This window comes from Phyllobates terribilis, unplaced genomic scaffold (genome assembly GCF_046119375.1).
Source record: "Phyllobates terribilis strain yellow unplaced genomic scaffold, ASM4611937v1 Scaffold_2__4_contigs__length_985480577, whole genome shotgun sequence".
Taxonomy (NCBI): Eukaryota; Metazoa; Chordata; class Amphibia; order Anura; family Dendrobatidae; genus Phyllobates; species Phyllobates terribilis.
This window is the reverse complement of record NW_027362762.1, coordinates 827,120,426-827,136,976: the sequence shown is the minus strand read 5'-3', so window position 1 is coordinate 827,136,976 and position 16,551 is coordinate 827,120,426. Positions and strand designations below refer to the sequence as shown.

The following is a 16,551-nucleotide window of genomic DNA, read 5'->3' as shown; positions in this document are numbered from 1 at the left end:
TCCGCCCCCATAGGGGGTGGTCTTGGGGGCATCTGCTGACAATCACCTTTAGGGGCAGCCCCCCCACGTTGATGGACATTTCCACTGCTGCTCTCATTGTTGCTGGGGGCGGGCCCCTCCTTTGGCGCCACTCTGGGACCTGGCCCACGATGGGAGGCGGCTTCCTGCTGTCCTTTGGTGCGCACATAATGGCGTTCGCTCTGCCAGGGTGGGAAAAACGGATGAAGATGGCGGGAAACGGTCCAAAATGGCGTCTGATGGCGGGAATCGGCTCCGGATGGCGGGAAATGACTCCGGACGGCGGGAAACTTCTGGAAATGGCGGGAGACTTCTTTTCAAGGTACATGCACAATCTTCTTCAGGCACGCAATACCCGCTTGTGGCGGGTTGGTAAAGATCCTGCCGACTACGCCAAAGTTGACGCGCCCCCTGGGCCTGTGCTGTGCAGGGGGATACCCGGAGCCGGATCACTGGGGGTTGTAGTCTCAGTGTGGCGGTGACCCGGTCTGTGCCCAGGGCGGTCAAACCAGTGGCAGTCTATTGGTATTGTAATTGTCCGACTACGCCACCCGTGGATTGCGGTCAGTGGGGACCGCTGCTGCGCTGCAGACCGCTGAGGCTGATATTATATGCGCAGCCAGGAATGGGATGACTCCCCACAGGAGAAGTATTGCCTCAGGGCAGCTAGAGTGAATGTTGGGAGTTATGGTGTGAGCGTCCCAGTACTGATGGTGCTGGTGCGGCGATGAAACACAGAGACTTGTAATTGCAGTTTCCAATGCTTTACTCACGGTTATTATTCTGGTCACTTGTGCACATGAGGGACCGCCTGAGCCGTGCTGCGTTCACCAGGCAAGGGACTCGACCAACTCCCAGGCAATTCCAGAGCGTAGCACAGGGCTCCCTTCCTTTCCTTTCTCTGGCTGTCCCACCAGTGACCCACCTTTGTCCAGCTCCCTCGGGCCTTCTCTTGGCGAAACCTATCTCCGGTTTCCCTGACCCTATGTGGTATGCTTTCCTGGTGGATGTAGTGAGGGGTCGCACCAAGATGTGGTCACAACCTCCGGTCCTTGGCTGAGGAATCTGTTGCCTCCACCAATTTGGGTTCCGGTACCCTGCTCTGCCAACCCTTCACCCGCAATCTCCTGGGCCTTTGGGGTTCCCTCTGTCCTCGTGTCTCTGGGCCTTTCTCTGTGTTCCTTGCTTCCTTTCTCCTCTGTTCCAGTTCCTTTCTTACTTTCCTTTCCGTTCCTTCTCCTCTCTCTTTCTCTGCTGTTTCTGGCCTCCACTCCAGGCCTGCCTCTGGAGCTGGGCCCAGACTGAGCCACAGCTCCCTGTCAGCCCTCTCTGGCTGAACTGCTGACTGAACTGAACTGGACTGAACTCTGTCCTAAGATGGTGCCCACCTTATATACCTCCCTCTATGTGTGAGCCCAGGTGACTAGCAACCAATGGGCTCCTACCTATGCCCAGAGACCCACCCCTATCTGCTCCTACACCACTGGGTTTTCCTTTCCCTCCCCACTCCAGACAGGGACAGATGCTGTCGTGCCTGCACTTCTGTCTAGTGGGAGCACCGTTGACCTGTCCCTCGGAAATGGGGTGTGTGTGGTGCATGCAGCTAAACGAGTCCTGGTCCACACTCCATCCTTACCCGGGAGTGGAATATCACACCTCTGGTTTGAGGTGCAATACCCCTGTAGCAGCCGAGCCCTCGGGGTGCTACATAAACACACAGCGTCAAACCTGCGGAAACTCCTGATTGTGGCCACGTACCCAAACTCACCCGCAGCATGTCAATTTCTGTAGCGGACACGCTAGTCTCCACTGTAGAAGTTGACCGATTGAAGTGTCATTATATGCGATGGATTCAAATGAACCGACAACAAAAATGCGGCATTAGAACACCGCGTTTTGGACGCAGCAAAAATACGCTGCGTCCAAAGCGCTGCTTGTTACTGATCGGGGGATGTAGCGGCTAACGAAACAGCTGTGAGCTGTTAATAATAGCCAGCGACCATGTTTGCCTAATGGCACCTTCCTAGGCTAAAAATAGCAGCTGCCCCAGAAATTACATGAATGGGAATGCTAATGAAGATTGGGTGAATAGGATTAGCTGACACTTAGCTCTTTTGTTTGGTGATTACAAGGTGTCAATCAGACCCTTTCATTACCAAACCTAATTAAAGTAAAGTAAAGAGTTAAATAAACACACAGACACAGAGTAAACACTTTATTTGAAATACAACATACACATTCTTAAATAAACCAATATACTCACCCCAGTTCTGACGGTAATCAAAGGGTTAAAGCAATGTCCCACGTTCCTTTTCAAATAACTTTATTTAGCTCTAAAAAGCATTAATTGATGTACAAAAACGCATAAAAAAAACCACTTCAAAAAATGCGTCAAAAACACGTCAAAATCGCGGCAAACCGCACTTTTTTTTCCCCCGCAGCGTTTTTCCTGGTAATCAAAGGGTTAAAGCAATGTCCCATGTTCCTTTTCAAATAACTTTATTTAGCTCTAAAAAGCATTAATTGATGTACAAAAACGCATTAAAAAAATGCTTTAAAAAACGCGTCAAAAACACGTCAAAATCGCGGCAAGCCGCACTTCTTTTTTTCCCGCAGCGTTTTTCCTGCCAAGGATATGCAGAAACGCTGCAGAAATTTCTGCTTCAAATCCTGAATGTGCGCACATACCCTTAGAGAGGCAGAGTCTCTCAGCAGCAAAGATGGTCAGAGGTTCACTAATCTGTGAGCAACTTTATCTAAAAAATTGTGGAACTATTTAAGAAAATTGTTCCTCAATGAAAAATTACAAAGACTTTGAATACTGTATCATCTACTGTACATAATATCACAAGATTCAGATATTCTGGAGAAATCCATGTGCACAAGGTACAAGGCGATGGTCAATACAGGGTGCTCATAATATATGGGCCGTCTGGCTGTACAGCAATAAAAACAGGCATAATTTGGTCATGAAAATCACTGCATAGGCTCATGAATACTTGGAGAAATCATTGTCTGTGATTACAGTTGTCCGTGCAATTTACAAATGCAAGAAAAAGCTCTACAATGCAAAGAATAAGCCATATATCAATACACTCCAGAATTGCTGCCATCTTCTCTGGGCCAAAGCTCATTTAAAATGGACTGAGGCAAAATGGAAAACTGTGGTCAGATGAATCAAAATGTGAAATTCTTCATGGAAACCACAGACGTCATGTCCTGTGGACTCAAGAAGAGAGGGACCATCCAGCTTGTTATCAGCACACAGTTCCTGCATCTCTGATGATATGAGGTTGCATTAGTGCCTATAGCATTGGCAGCTCACACATCTTGAAAGGCGCTATCAATGCTGAGCATTATATAGAGGTTTTAGAAAAACATACACTCCCATACAGACAATCTGGATTTCAGGGATGGAATTGCATTTATCAGCAAGACAATTGTACATCACATGCTGCATCCATCATAACAGCATGTCTTCACAGAAGAAGAGTTCAGGTGATGAACTGGCTGCCAGCAGTCTCGACCTTTCACCAACAGAAAACATTTGGCGCATTATGAGACAAAAAATCTGGCAGAGAAGACCCAGGACTGTGAACCGCGAGAATCCTACATCAGACAAGAATGGGACAACATTCCTCTACCAAAACTCCAGTAATTGGCCTCCTCACTTCCCAGACATTTACAGCCTGTTGTAAAAAGAGGGAATCCTACACAATAGTAGACATGACCCTGTCCCAACTTTTTTGAGATGTTTTGCTACCATCAATTTCCAAATTAGTTATTTTTTTTCAAATAAAATCGGAAACTGTCTAACTTTTACCTTCTGATCTGTGTCCTATTGTTACACATACGCCGCCTAAGTTCAGATAGGGGCGAGACCGGTTACATTAATTCGTTGGAATCATGAGGGAACCGTTACTCATGGCGACCATAGGCTGCAGCTTCTCTCAGGCACACGATAAATTCAACTGCTGACCAGACACATTTGACAAGAATCCTCAGAAACGGTAGAACAGTAACATTTAATGAGGCATGGCCTGTGCAATTTAAGTGTTTCTTTGAGCAACAGGCTCCAGTAACAACAGTACAGTCTCCTTCGCAGCACAGGTAGTACACAGTCTATCCAGTAGCACAGTACAGCACAGTTTTAATGCATACACAACCATAGGCTTTTCCTTCACAGGGACTCAATAGTACATAGCATTCTTTATCCTGCATGGAGATGGGAGGGGGGTCTGATGAGGGAGATGATCCCTATGACAGGATTCCTTCCAGTCCTTATCTTTCTGCCCGATAATACTCCGCACTGTTAGCTCAGGGAGTCTATCTGACCTGTGTTTAGCTTCCCTCCTGACCTTAATTCTGTTCCCTTGCCTTCTGTGAGATGCCGATCATACACCACCTTTCTCTTCAGCTCTAGCCAGACAGTAAACAACTTCCCCACAATCCCCCTGGGTCTGCTAAAACACTCCCCTTCTCCTGTGACTGTGTTAACCCCTCTAGTTGCTGGATGCTTCTGGAGCACAACACTTCCTGTCTCCTGTGCTTGTGTTACTTCTAATAGTTGCTGGATGCTTTTGAAGCAACAGCACTACTTCTACATCTTACACTATGTTCTGCTGTGAATAAAATATGGCTGTTAGAGATTTCCAAATCAATGCATTCTTGTTTTTTTACATTTTACACAGCGTCCCAACTTTTTTTGGAATTGGAGGTCTTCATCCAAACAAACACAAGTGTCAGGATCAAAATACAACTTGGACATTCATTGTTTTTGATGTGCTTTTGTAAACCTGTGCCCATATGTAGATGTAGACTATGGGTGTGTACAACATAATGGGGCGCTAAATAGACTCTGATGTAACAAGCAATATGGACTTTTTTAAGATGAAGAAATGTAAATTGAATCAAAGCACCAAAGCCGGAATTTCTATCAAGGAACATTTAAATCTTCCCATAAATGCTTACAAAGAACTGCAATCTACCATTCTGTTGGCAAACACATTTTGAACTCTCTATGACCATTGACTAGATTTGTATCTGCAGCTTTTCCCCTTTTTCTCGGTCAGTAAACTTTACATGATTTCTGCTTCACTCACCCTCAAGCTGTCTGATGTCCATTGGTATTTCAAATCGACTGATGTGATTGGAAACACCCATCCTGCTTATTCCATAGGGGGTCACCTGTGGGAGGGTGATATGAGATTTATTACTTAGAATTTATTATATACATAATAATACATACCTTATGATAGGATATTACTGCTAATGTCTCACATAGCCATTATTTAAAGAAAAATCACATTTAAAATTGACATTTTGGGCCTATTGACTTTAATGTGTTGTATTAAAAATCTTTGCAATTCAGCATATGGATGCCTTAACACTGCCATGACCTTGTTCCTTTCAGTATATTGTTCTTTTAGACAAGCAGACATTTTTATTGCAAAAAATGCAGGAAAGGGCCAACATGCAAGTAAGTGTAAGTGTAATAGGTACAGTCCTCACTTGGTCCGGTGCCTGTTGCAGGTCTTCCTGGTCCTGAGCTAACACCACTGCATCCACTATATGTCTAGAAATCTACCCATGACATCTACCCATGACAAGTTATTTTTCGAAGGTCTCAGTTCTATACAAGAACAACAAGCCACAATGATGTAGGACAACAATGGTGGGCTTGACCATAATTAAATAGTCAGTGATTAGCAGGCCTAATGAAATGAAATTTTTAGCACATTTTTTATACACATTGTGGCTAAGGTAAATGTGTTGTTCCCTGAAAAGTCTAAAAAAGCACAAGTGGCCAGTGTGACTATTGCAAGATTTTTTTTATTATTTTAATACAGATTGTGCTATGTGAAAAAAAACAAAACATTGACAACATAAAAAAAATACATTTAAAACAAAAATCTGTTTTAAATAATTTGTCATTTCCTGATGATAGGCAGGTAACAGGTCAGAGAATATAGACGTGTCAATGTTGTAGCATGAGACCAGCAGTCTGACTTGCTGGGTTTCTATATCAAGCCATTCAGAAGGGTATCAGGAACCGGGTCCCTAAATCTTTGTATTTTGAGGCCTGTTGGCACTTAGTGAAATTAGCTACTAGAGTAGGGACCATCCATCCTAATTTGGTACACCTTGTCATGGTGGGATGGCTTTTACGCTTAATTGATAAAAAAAAATATTATCTAAGTACCCTATGTTTGTTTACATGTGCTACTATTTACTCACTTCTGCAGTGTTTCTACATATTGTTTATATTCTAGGTTATATTTGTCTGTTAATGACCACAGCATATTTGTGCACCTACAAATTAAACTTATACTAACGGGAACATTATAACAGGAAGGGGCTCAGAATGGGGGACATTATACCAGCCATTGGCCCAAGATGGGGAAGATTATACTAGAAAGGGGCCCAGGATGAAAGACATTATTAAGTAAAGTGGCCAGGAAGATGAACATTATTATAGGAAGGTTCCCAGGATGGGGGACATTATTAAATAAAGGTGCCAGGATGGGGGGCGTTATTATAGGAAGGGGCCCAGGATGGATGACATTATTATAGGATGGGGCCCAGGATTGGGGGGCATTATTAAATAAAGGGGTCAGGATAGTGGACATTATTAAACAAAGGCACAAGGATAGGGGACAATATTAAATAAAAGGATGAGGATGGGTGACATCATCACAGTATGGGACCCAGGATGGTGGACATTAATACAGGAAGGGGCCTAGGATGGGGGCCATTATTAAATAAGAGGCAAGGATGAGGTGACATTATTACAGGAAGGGCTCAGCATGGGGGGCATTATTAAATAAAGGGGGCAGGATGGAGAACAATATTATAGAAAGGGGCCAGGAAGGAGGACATTATTTTATGAAGAGGCCCAGGATTGGGGACATTATTACAGGAAGGGTTCCAGGATGGGGGACATTAGTAAATAAAGGTGTCAGGATAGTGGACATTATTAAACAAAGGCACAAGGATAGGGGGCAATATTAAATAAAAGGATGAGGATGGGTGACATCATCACAGTATGGGACCCAGGATGCTGGACATTAATACAGGAAGGGGCCTAGGATGGGGGCCATTATTAAATAAGAGGCAAGGGGAAAAAAATGGATATTAGCTCAACACTTCCGTTTTTTTTTACAACCACATAGTACTAGGATGTCGGCCGGCCCATCAGCTTGTTATAGAATCATAGAATGTTAGAGTTGGACGAGACCTCCGGGGTCATCGTGTCTCTGTTAGCAGGTGATCGGATGCAATGCACAGATAAAGCACAAGGCGGAATTAACCACTGAAACTATTTATTTCCCTGATATCCCGGGAGTTGTCGTAACTATAGTAACAGCAATTAATGCTAAACAGGATAATTACAGCATGAAATATACAATAACAAATATACAATGAATCCTCAGGTTTACTCTAACAGCTATGACAGTGTCTGGTTAAAAGCTCTTATAACTTCTGACAAAGGGGATGATACCGGTACTATAGAAAGTCACTGTGTTATCACTTCTTCTAACACAGGCCCTAGTGGGAGGTCTCCGGTTCTTTCTGCTAGGGTCCAAGTACTCCTGTCAAAGTCTAACAAGGCTCGCTAGGCTGCTTTCGCTTCAATAGGTCCCCGCCCTGTCTGTTGTACTAGCCCAGACTAACCCCTGTACAGTACGTCTGTTCTGGAAGCAACGGCCTGTCTCACTCACGCCTCCTGTTCGTCACTGCAGGCGTCCCCCCTGAGCGAAGTCCTCTCCCGGAATTTCGGTGCTTGACCAGGGCAGATGTCTCTGGTACCCAGTGGGATGAGGGCTGGACCTCAGCTCTTGACTGGCGTAGTTTGGGCTCGAGGTCTTGACTGGCGCAGGTCAGGTTTTCGGGCCTTGACCGGCGTTGTCTGGGTTCCGGAACTTCCCTGGCGTGGATCGGATCTTTGGGTCAACTTCCCTGGCGTGGATCGGATCTTTGGGTCTTGACCGGCATCGTCTGTACTCCGGAACTTACTTGGCACTGCCCGGGTTCTGCTTCCAGGCTGCCTTGGGCATCATGCTGCGGCCTGTCACCTCAGTGTATTCTTTGATCACGTTCTGTCAGTTCTTTCACTTGGCGCCAAAACTCCTCCCGCTTTGGTGCGCTGGCCTTTTATATCTGGGAACTGCGTCCTTAAGGTCTCCTGACCTCCCTGAAACTTTCTCTCTGGTTGGTGCCACAGGGTATCGTTTGGACAGTAGATGGCAGTTTTCTTGCATATGTCTCTGGGATCAGGCAAGTACAGTGCCTTAAAAAAGTATTCAAAGGATAGGGTGGAGATTGTCTGTGAACAGCAATTTTCAAGTCTTACCACAGATGCTCAGTGGACTTTGACTGGGCCGTTCACACACATGAATATGCTTTAATCCAAACCATTACAGCTCTGGCAGTATGTTTAGGGTGGTTGGACTGCTGGAAGGCGAACCTACACCACAAGCTCAAGTCTTTTGCACCCTCTAACAGCTTTTCTTCCAGGATTGCCCTGTATTTAGCTCCATCCATCTTCCCATCAACTTTACCCAGCTTCTCTGTCCCTGCTGAAAAAAATCATCCTCACAGCAAGATGCTGCAGCCACCATGTTTGATGGTGGGGATGGTGTTTTCAGGGTGATGTGCTAATGTTAGTTTTTCACCACACACAGCATTTTGCATTTAGCCCAAAAAGTTCTACTTTCGTCTCATCTGACAAGAGCACCTTCCTCCACATGCTAACTGTGTCCCCTACATGGCTTTTTGCAAATTGCAAACAGGACTTCTCATGGCTTGCTTTTAAAAATTGCTTTTTTTCTTGCCATTCTTTATAAAGGCCAGATTTGTGGAGTATACGACTAAGGCCATGTTCATGTGTTCAGTATTTGGTCAGTATCTTACATCATTATTTGTAAGCGAAAACTAGGAGTGGGACAATCAGAGGAAAAGTATAATAGCAAACTCGTGCACCACTTCTCCAATTTTCATCCACTCTTGGCTGACAAATACTGAGGTAAAATACTAACCAAATACTGAACGTGTGACCGTGGCCTAATAGTTGTCCTGTGGACAGATTCTCCCATCTGAGCTGTGAATCTCTGCAGCTCCTCCAGAGTGACCATGGGCCTTCTCTAATTAGCGTGCATTGGATGTCAGTTTAGGTGGACAGACATGTCTTGGTATGTTTGCAGTTGTGCCATACTCTTTCCATTTTTGGATTATGGATTGACCAGTGCTCCATGAGATGTTCAGAGCGTGGGCTATTTTTTTATAGCACAACCCTGCTTTACTTTTCTACACATCTTTATCCCTGACCTGTCTGATGTGTTCCTTGGCTTTCATGATGCTGTTTGATCCCTAACCTTCTGAAACAAACCTCGAGGCCTTCAAAGAATAGCTGTAGTTATGCTGAGAATAAATTATACACAGATGGACTCAATTTACTAATTATGTGACTCCTGGAGGCAATTGGTCGGTCACGCCACGTGTGGGAAAGACTTAGTGCCACACAGAGGGAAGAGGGAAAGAGAGCCCAGACACTAGGGAAAAGGGGAAGTGGAGACCTCCTAGTCTGGTCTAGTGTCATCCTGTCTCAACTACGGTCCCTATATTGCCTCTTCAGCAATCGCCGCACGCGTGCCTCGCCCTGTCTTTCCCTGGCGTATGGCTAAGCCTAGGGATGGGAGGAGATGAGCACTAGTCGATCTCCACTAAACTCTATAGACAACAAGAGTAGACAAACAGGGGGAGAATGCTTAGCTTTAGATGACTCTAGACAAATGCAAACTCGGCCTCAAGCTCCAGAGAGGACAAAGTACTGCTCTTGCTAAGCCTTCACAAGAAAAAATGAATATAGCCGTCACCTCCCTCTCAGACACACCAGGTATATATACATCCAGGCCAGGGTTCTAATTACCAGAGGGAGGTAGCCGCTAGGTCCTAGAGATAGCCTCTCATCTAAGAAGATGTCTGTAATGCCAAACGTAGAGATCTCCTGCAACCAACTGCAGGGCGACTGTCTGTCACCTCTGATACACCCGTGACATGGTCACTCAGAATTTTATTTAGGGGTGTCAGGCAACAGGGGGCTAAATACAAATGCACGTCACAATTTTCTCATTTATATTTTTCAAATAATTAGAAAACCATGTATCATTATCTTTACACTTCACAAATACTTGCTGCTTTGTGTTGGTATATCACATAAAATCCCAATAGAGTACATTTAAGTCTGTGGGTGTGACATAAAAAAATGTGGAAAAGTTCACAGGGTATAAATACTTTTTCAAGACACTTTAAATTACCACACATTTGCATAGGTTATGCCTCTGGAGGGAATGAGAATCAGGGCAGTTCTTGAACATATTACATTGGTATGTATATATCAAAACTAGGGCATAATGGCAGCAAGGCCATGTATTTTTCTGGGTCTCATGTAGAAACAAAAGTAACATTACTCGATCTTAACACATGCATTGGATAACTTTGTATTATTATGATTATTATTTTTACTTACGTTATTCTCATATGCCTGGAGATCACTTATCTTGTAAGATATTGTCTCTTTCGCATATTTCCGCATTAGTTCTCGTAGACTCACCTGAGAATGGATAATTAAATGTAAATATAAAGATTCTAGAGGATGTAACTTTATATGTTACTTTAGTATCTACTTAAATTAAAAATAATGTTAACTTCTTGTAGGCTATTTACATTGTAATTAATAAAAGTCTACACTGTGGAGAATTAGTATAATCACACTGATATACAGTCCAATTGAAGAATATTATCAGTTTTTGAGCTATCAGTGTTAAATCAGTAATGGACAAGGCCAGAATGAATGAATGACTGTATTTTAGGCACATTCCTTGTGGGCCTTCACCACCTTTGGAACCCAATAGTCATCAGCACCTATCCTTTTTGATGACCATTTTGTTGTTCTATCTAAGAAGAGGTGGCTACAAGTGGAGTAAAAGAAAATCAGTGGCTTCGCTGTCTCTTCAACTCACTTAGATATTAGTGGAGAGGGCCACATGCATGTACAGCCAACTCCCCTATATGAGACTGATGGGGTCCCAATTTAAAGGTGATGTTTCATCAGAAAATGGCCTACCATTTAAATCAGGGTTTAATGTTAAATGTATTGTTTTTCCTATCATGTACTGATATATATTTATATATCTTGCAAATTTCACCCTGGCCACTGGGGTTATCCTAAACCAATACTTTCTGGAAATCCACATGTATATTAACAGCAATAGACTGACGCAGACCCTACCTTTTTTATTTAAGCGTCTAATGAGCATGTGCAAAGGTCCATGTGAAGGGAGGGGAAGGAAGGGGAGCCAAGACATCACCTATTGTGAATAGTGGATTCTGTATGCATAGAGATGTTACTTGCCATTGTAATTGTAATTCTGCCTGTGATGATAATGAGGCTGCTGAAAAGTCTTCGGTAATAAGTTTAAAATAGCCAGTGTAGAAATTTTGACATTTCCAATTTCATTTTAATACAGATTATGATTTGAAAAAAAAAACATTGCCTTTGATTTAGACATTAGGCTATTCTATGATTATATATTTCCTTTATCCTGACATTGTGGTGGACGGCTCTTAAAACTGCAAAATTAAGAAATTCTTATGTCAATATGAACACAGGCAGCGTTATGTGAAAAGTAAAATATCATCATTACCTCTGGATCGTAGACTAGAGGACTGTAGCAACGCAATGGTTCAGGCTCTTTGACTTTTCTCCCATGAGCACTTTTCTTTAACCTTTTCTTTTGGGAACTTGAGTTTTGTATTTCTGTTCGACTGTAATGCAACTATTTTAGTAGATGACAATCCTGACAACAATTGAGTCAATAATTGAGTTTGAGACTCTGAAAGGGTAAAGTATTACACTTTCCATTAAAATCAATGGGCTTTCCATGTAATGTACCAATTTGCCAAAAAGAGAATATGATGCTCTTTGTAGCCACTCACTGCCATAGTTGTAGGATGAAGGTTCAGAACTTGAAGACCCTCAACTCAGAATGACCTATCAGAACATTTTTTGAAACCAGACAACTTATTTTTTTTGTTTGCTCTTTTTCCTACATAAACCACCTGATTTTATCCATGAAATAAATGAGTAAGGGACAATATGTAGTCCCTAAACATGTTAACAGTACATGTGAAAGAATATGATATATTTATTGAAGTCACTGATGGTTAATTACATTCCTGTACTGAAACATCATCATAAGCTACCAGCTCTAGGTAACGACAAATGCATTGTGTCATTTCTACAATGTGCCCCCAACTTCATTGTATTATCTCTTTTTACAGAGCTTATTTTATCTATCTTGTCAAGGTAATGACTGAACCATCAAGAGCCAAGTTACCATGGTAATTGCCTATTATAGGGAACCACCATTAAAAGAGATGATCAATTTTAGGGTCAATGTCACATACACTTTTTTTTTTCATACTCTCCATACCTTTTAGACAGAGAACTAGCAGTGAAGGTCTTAGCTTTGTTTCCAGGGACCATTTTATGACCTAGAAGATATAGAAGTTTATGTTAGTATAAAATGTAGGATTTAATGTATAGTCGGATCTAACATACCTAAAGGATTATTCACATGAGCATATATAATTTCTGTATGTCACTTTATTTTCTTACCAAAACTAGAAATTCATGAAAAGAAATGGGAGAGTCCCATTCAGGCTCCTGCTCTATGTGCTCCACTGAATCTTGTGCAACAGTGTAACATGGCTACTTTATGACTAAATGTATGCCCAAATTTTAAAAATTATATTTGTTGCACTCCACATTTTCCACCCTCCCCAAGATTTCTGACTGAAGTGGGTTCTTCACACGAAACCCTAAAAAGAACGTTTTGGACTTTCTCTCAGGAAGTCACCACCTTTAAAGGAGTTTCTGTTAAAAGGGCAGGCTCGATTAGTAAGACTTCAATATGTAGAAGCAAAGTAGTGGCCAAAATCATAGTCAGACAGGTACACGAAGCACAGGGGGGCAGCAAAACGCAGCAGGAACCCGAATCTAGCCCAAGGTAAGTAGTAAGAGTGGCAGGACATGACAAGTTTCCCTCAACTTGTAGTTTATTACAATGAAATCAATAGAAGAGCATGTATTAAAGAGTACCTGTCAACAGTTTTAGCATGTTAAACTTGCCACACCATGTAATAGTGGCTGCAGAACTGAATAAAGTCGGATTTTGGTAAGAACTTACCTGTAAAATCCTTTTCAGCGAAGGAAGGAAGGGAGACACAAATCCATTACTTAGTGGGTAGGCGGAGCCCCATAGGATAGTTCACCTCAGATTTATAAAAAGTGATGACCGGCCCCTCCAGCTTAGGCTCCTCCTACTCCCATGTTCTCCAGTCCGTACACAAGCTAAGGAAGAGCAGACAACACCAGCAGAACACCACATCCCCTTCTGAAAGTTCAGAAATGAGAGAAAACAGGTTATGTAATAGAAACACACAGTCCTAGGCATACCTCACTGGACCTGACAACTGTGTAGAGCTGGCGAAACTGGAAGGAGAGCCGTAGAGCGCTAAATCCAGATGATCGTCATCAGGAAGGAGACGCGCTGCATCTAGAAACACAAAAAAAAACACTTCTGCCATGGGAGGGTGCTGTGTCTCCCTTCCTTCCTTCGCTGAAAAGGATTTTACAGGTAAGTTCTTACCAAAATCCGACTTTCAGCAGCAGAAGGGAAGGAAGGGAGACACAAATCCATTACTTAGTGGGACGTCCTAAAGCAGTACCTCACTTAAGGGTGGGAAATAGTGGCGGAATCTCCAACACCCCAACAACTTAGGCAAGAGCGCAAACCGCGCTGAATAAAGAAAAAATAAACAATAAAGAGATAACTTAAACTACCGCCGCCTGCAGGACCCTGCGTCCCAAGGCCGCATCAGCGGAAGCACTCACGTCCACTTTATAAAACTTAGTAAATGTGTGAACGGAGCGCCAGGTGGCCGCCCGGCAAAGCTGCGCTGCCGAGGCCCCCTGATGAAAAGCCCACGATGAGCCAATGGCTCTCGTGGAATGAGCTTGAACTTTAACCGGACAAAGCTCGCCCTTGAGCCGGTACGCTTCCAGGATAGCCGAACGGATCCACCGAGCTATCGTGTCCTTGGAAGCACGTTGACCACGCCGACGACCAGCCGGAATCACAAAAAGAGAGTCCGACTTCCGAAAACCTTGTGTGATTGTAAGATAGAACTTCAATGCCCGCACTAAGTCCAACGAGTGCAAGGCCCGCTCCCTTGGATTCTTAGGTTTTGGACAAAGAGAAGGCAACACAATGTCCTGATTAATGTGGAATTGTGACACTACCTTAGGTAAAAAATCTTTACGGGTACGAAGCACCACGCGATCCGGAAGGAATTCCAGAAAAGGAGGCGAGCAAGATAGTGCCGCCAACTCCGACACCCTTCTCAAAGAGGTGACTGCCACCAAGAAGGCCACCTTCCAAGAAAGTAACGAAAGTTTAGCAGAATCCATAGGCTCAAAAGGCCTATGCTGAAGGGCTTCCAGGACTAGATTAAGCCGCCACGGAGCCACAACTGCCCTCCGCGGCGGAAACTGACGTGCGACTCCGCGAAAAAAAGAACGCACATCCCTGCGTGAGGCAATAGCCCTTCTAAAAAGTGCGGAAAGTGCAGATACCTGACCCCGCACAGTACTAACCGCTAGTCCCCTGGCCAAACTATATTGCAAAATAGCCAAGAAGTTGGGGATGGAAAAAACCCTCGGGTTTCTTGAAGATCCAGAACACCATGAATAGAAAGATTCCCAAGTTCTGTGATAAATCCTAGTCGTAGCTGGACCCCTGGCTGCCCGCAAGGTAGCAATGACCTCGGGCGAAAACCCGCGACGGGTCAGGATCTCGGTCTCAAGAGCCACGCCGTCAAACAAAGTGACCTCAGGTCCGGATGACGAATGGGCCCCTGGCTTAACAAGTCCGAGCGAAGGGGTAGTGGAAACGGAAGAGGCCGCTCGAAGAGATACCAGCGTCGAATACCACGCTCTTCGTGGCCAATCCGGTGCTACCAAGATTACTGATACTCGTTCGAGTTTGATCCGTCGGATTACCAGAGGAAGTAAGGATATCGGCGGAAATACATAGACCAGCTCGAACTGGTCCCACGGGGCTACTAGAGCATCTACCGCCACAGCCTCCGGATCCCTGTACCTGGACATGAACGTCGGAACCCTGGCATTCAGCCTGGATGCCATCAAGTCCACCTGAGGAGTCCCGTAACGGGAACACAGCAGAGAAAAAATATCTGGATGGAGACTCCATTCCCCAGGATCCACCTGCTCGCGACTGAGGAAGTCCGCCGAGATATTCAGCACACCTGGGATGTGGATCGCAGAGATTGCTGGAATCCTGGACTCGGCCCAAACCAAGATCCGAGAGACCTCCATCATGAGTCTGGAACTTCTCGTCCCGCCCTGATGGTTGATATACGCGACCGCCATCGCATTGTCCGACTGAATCCGGACCGGTAGACCGTTCAAAAGGACCGTCCAATGTTGGAGGCAGAGAAATATCGCTCTCAACTCCAAAATGTTGATCGGAAGAGACGACTCCTCTGACGACCAGACCCCCTGAACCCAGAGGTCGTTCCAAACTCCCCCCCAACCCGTCAGGCTGGCGTCGGTGGTAATCACTGACCACCTCAGGAGAAGGAAGGATTTCCCCAGGGATAGAGTCTCTGAACGTAACCACCATCCAAGAGACTCTCGCACCCTGCGGGAGATAACGACCGAGCGATCCAGAGAAGTCAGAGATCGATCCCAATGTGTCAGAATAAGATTTTGGAGATCCTGGGAATGAAATTGTGCAAACGGTACTGCTTCCATAGCTGCCACCATTTGACCCAGAAGGCGCATGCATTCCCGAAGGGACATTGACAACGCCGACCTCATAGCCTGGACCAGAAGCCGAAGGTTCGCCTGTTTGACAGGAGGCAGAGACACAACTGCCCGAACTGTATCGAAATGCATCCCCAGGAACAGAATGGACTGCGCTGGTTCCAATGACGACTTCTTCCAATTGATCAGCCACCCGAAATCCATCAGGTACTGAAGGGAGAGGTCGCGAGCTGTTATCGCCTCTTCCGCTGTGGGCGACACTATGAACAGGTCGTCCAGGTAGGGGAGGATCGTAACCCCTTGTCTTCGAAGAAGCGCCATGAGAGGAGCCAGAACCTTTGTAAAAACCCTGGGTGCCGAGGCCAACCCGAATGGTAGGGCCACAAACTAGTAATGGGTTTGACCTATGGCGAAACGCAAAAAACGCTGGTGAGCCCTGCCGATAGGGATATGCAAATAGGCGTCGCGGATGTCGATAGACACCAAGAAATCGTACTGCGACAGGGTCGCTATCACTGAACGGAGAGACTCCATGCGGAACTTCCGTGTTCGGACGTAAATGTTCAAATCTCTGAGATCCAGCACCGGGCGAAACTTGTCCTCCTTTTTGGGGACCACAAAAA

At 44.7% G+C, this 16,551-nt stretch overlaps 1 protein-coding gene across 2 annotated transcripts in view; it reads right to left on the bottom strand.

Annotated features, from left to right (window-relative positions):
- The window catches only part of LOC141253010 (uncharacterized), a 106,357-nt gene that overhangs the window by 40,832 nt on the left and 48,974 nt on the right, over positions 1 to 16,551 (bottom strand). For both annotated transcript variants that reach the window (XM_073670762.1, XM_073670763.1), the window contains 4 exons: positions 12,513 to 12,573; positions 11,724 to 11,844; positions 10,547 to 10,630; positions 5,121 to 5,205 (listed from right to left, as the gene is read on the bottom strand). In XM_073670762.1, the coding sequence (XP_073526863.1) occupies positions 5,121 to 5,205; positions 10,547 to 10,630; positions 11,724 to 11,844; positions 12,513 to 12,565 (343 nt within the window). In that variant the 5' untranslated portion in view covers positions 12,566 to 12,573. The remainder of the gene's footprint in view (positions 1 to 5,120; positions 5,206 to 10,546; positions 10,631 to 11,723; positions 11,845 to 12,512; positions 12,574 to 16,551) is intronic.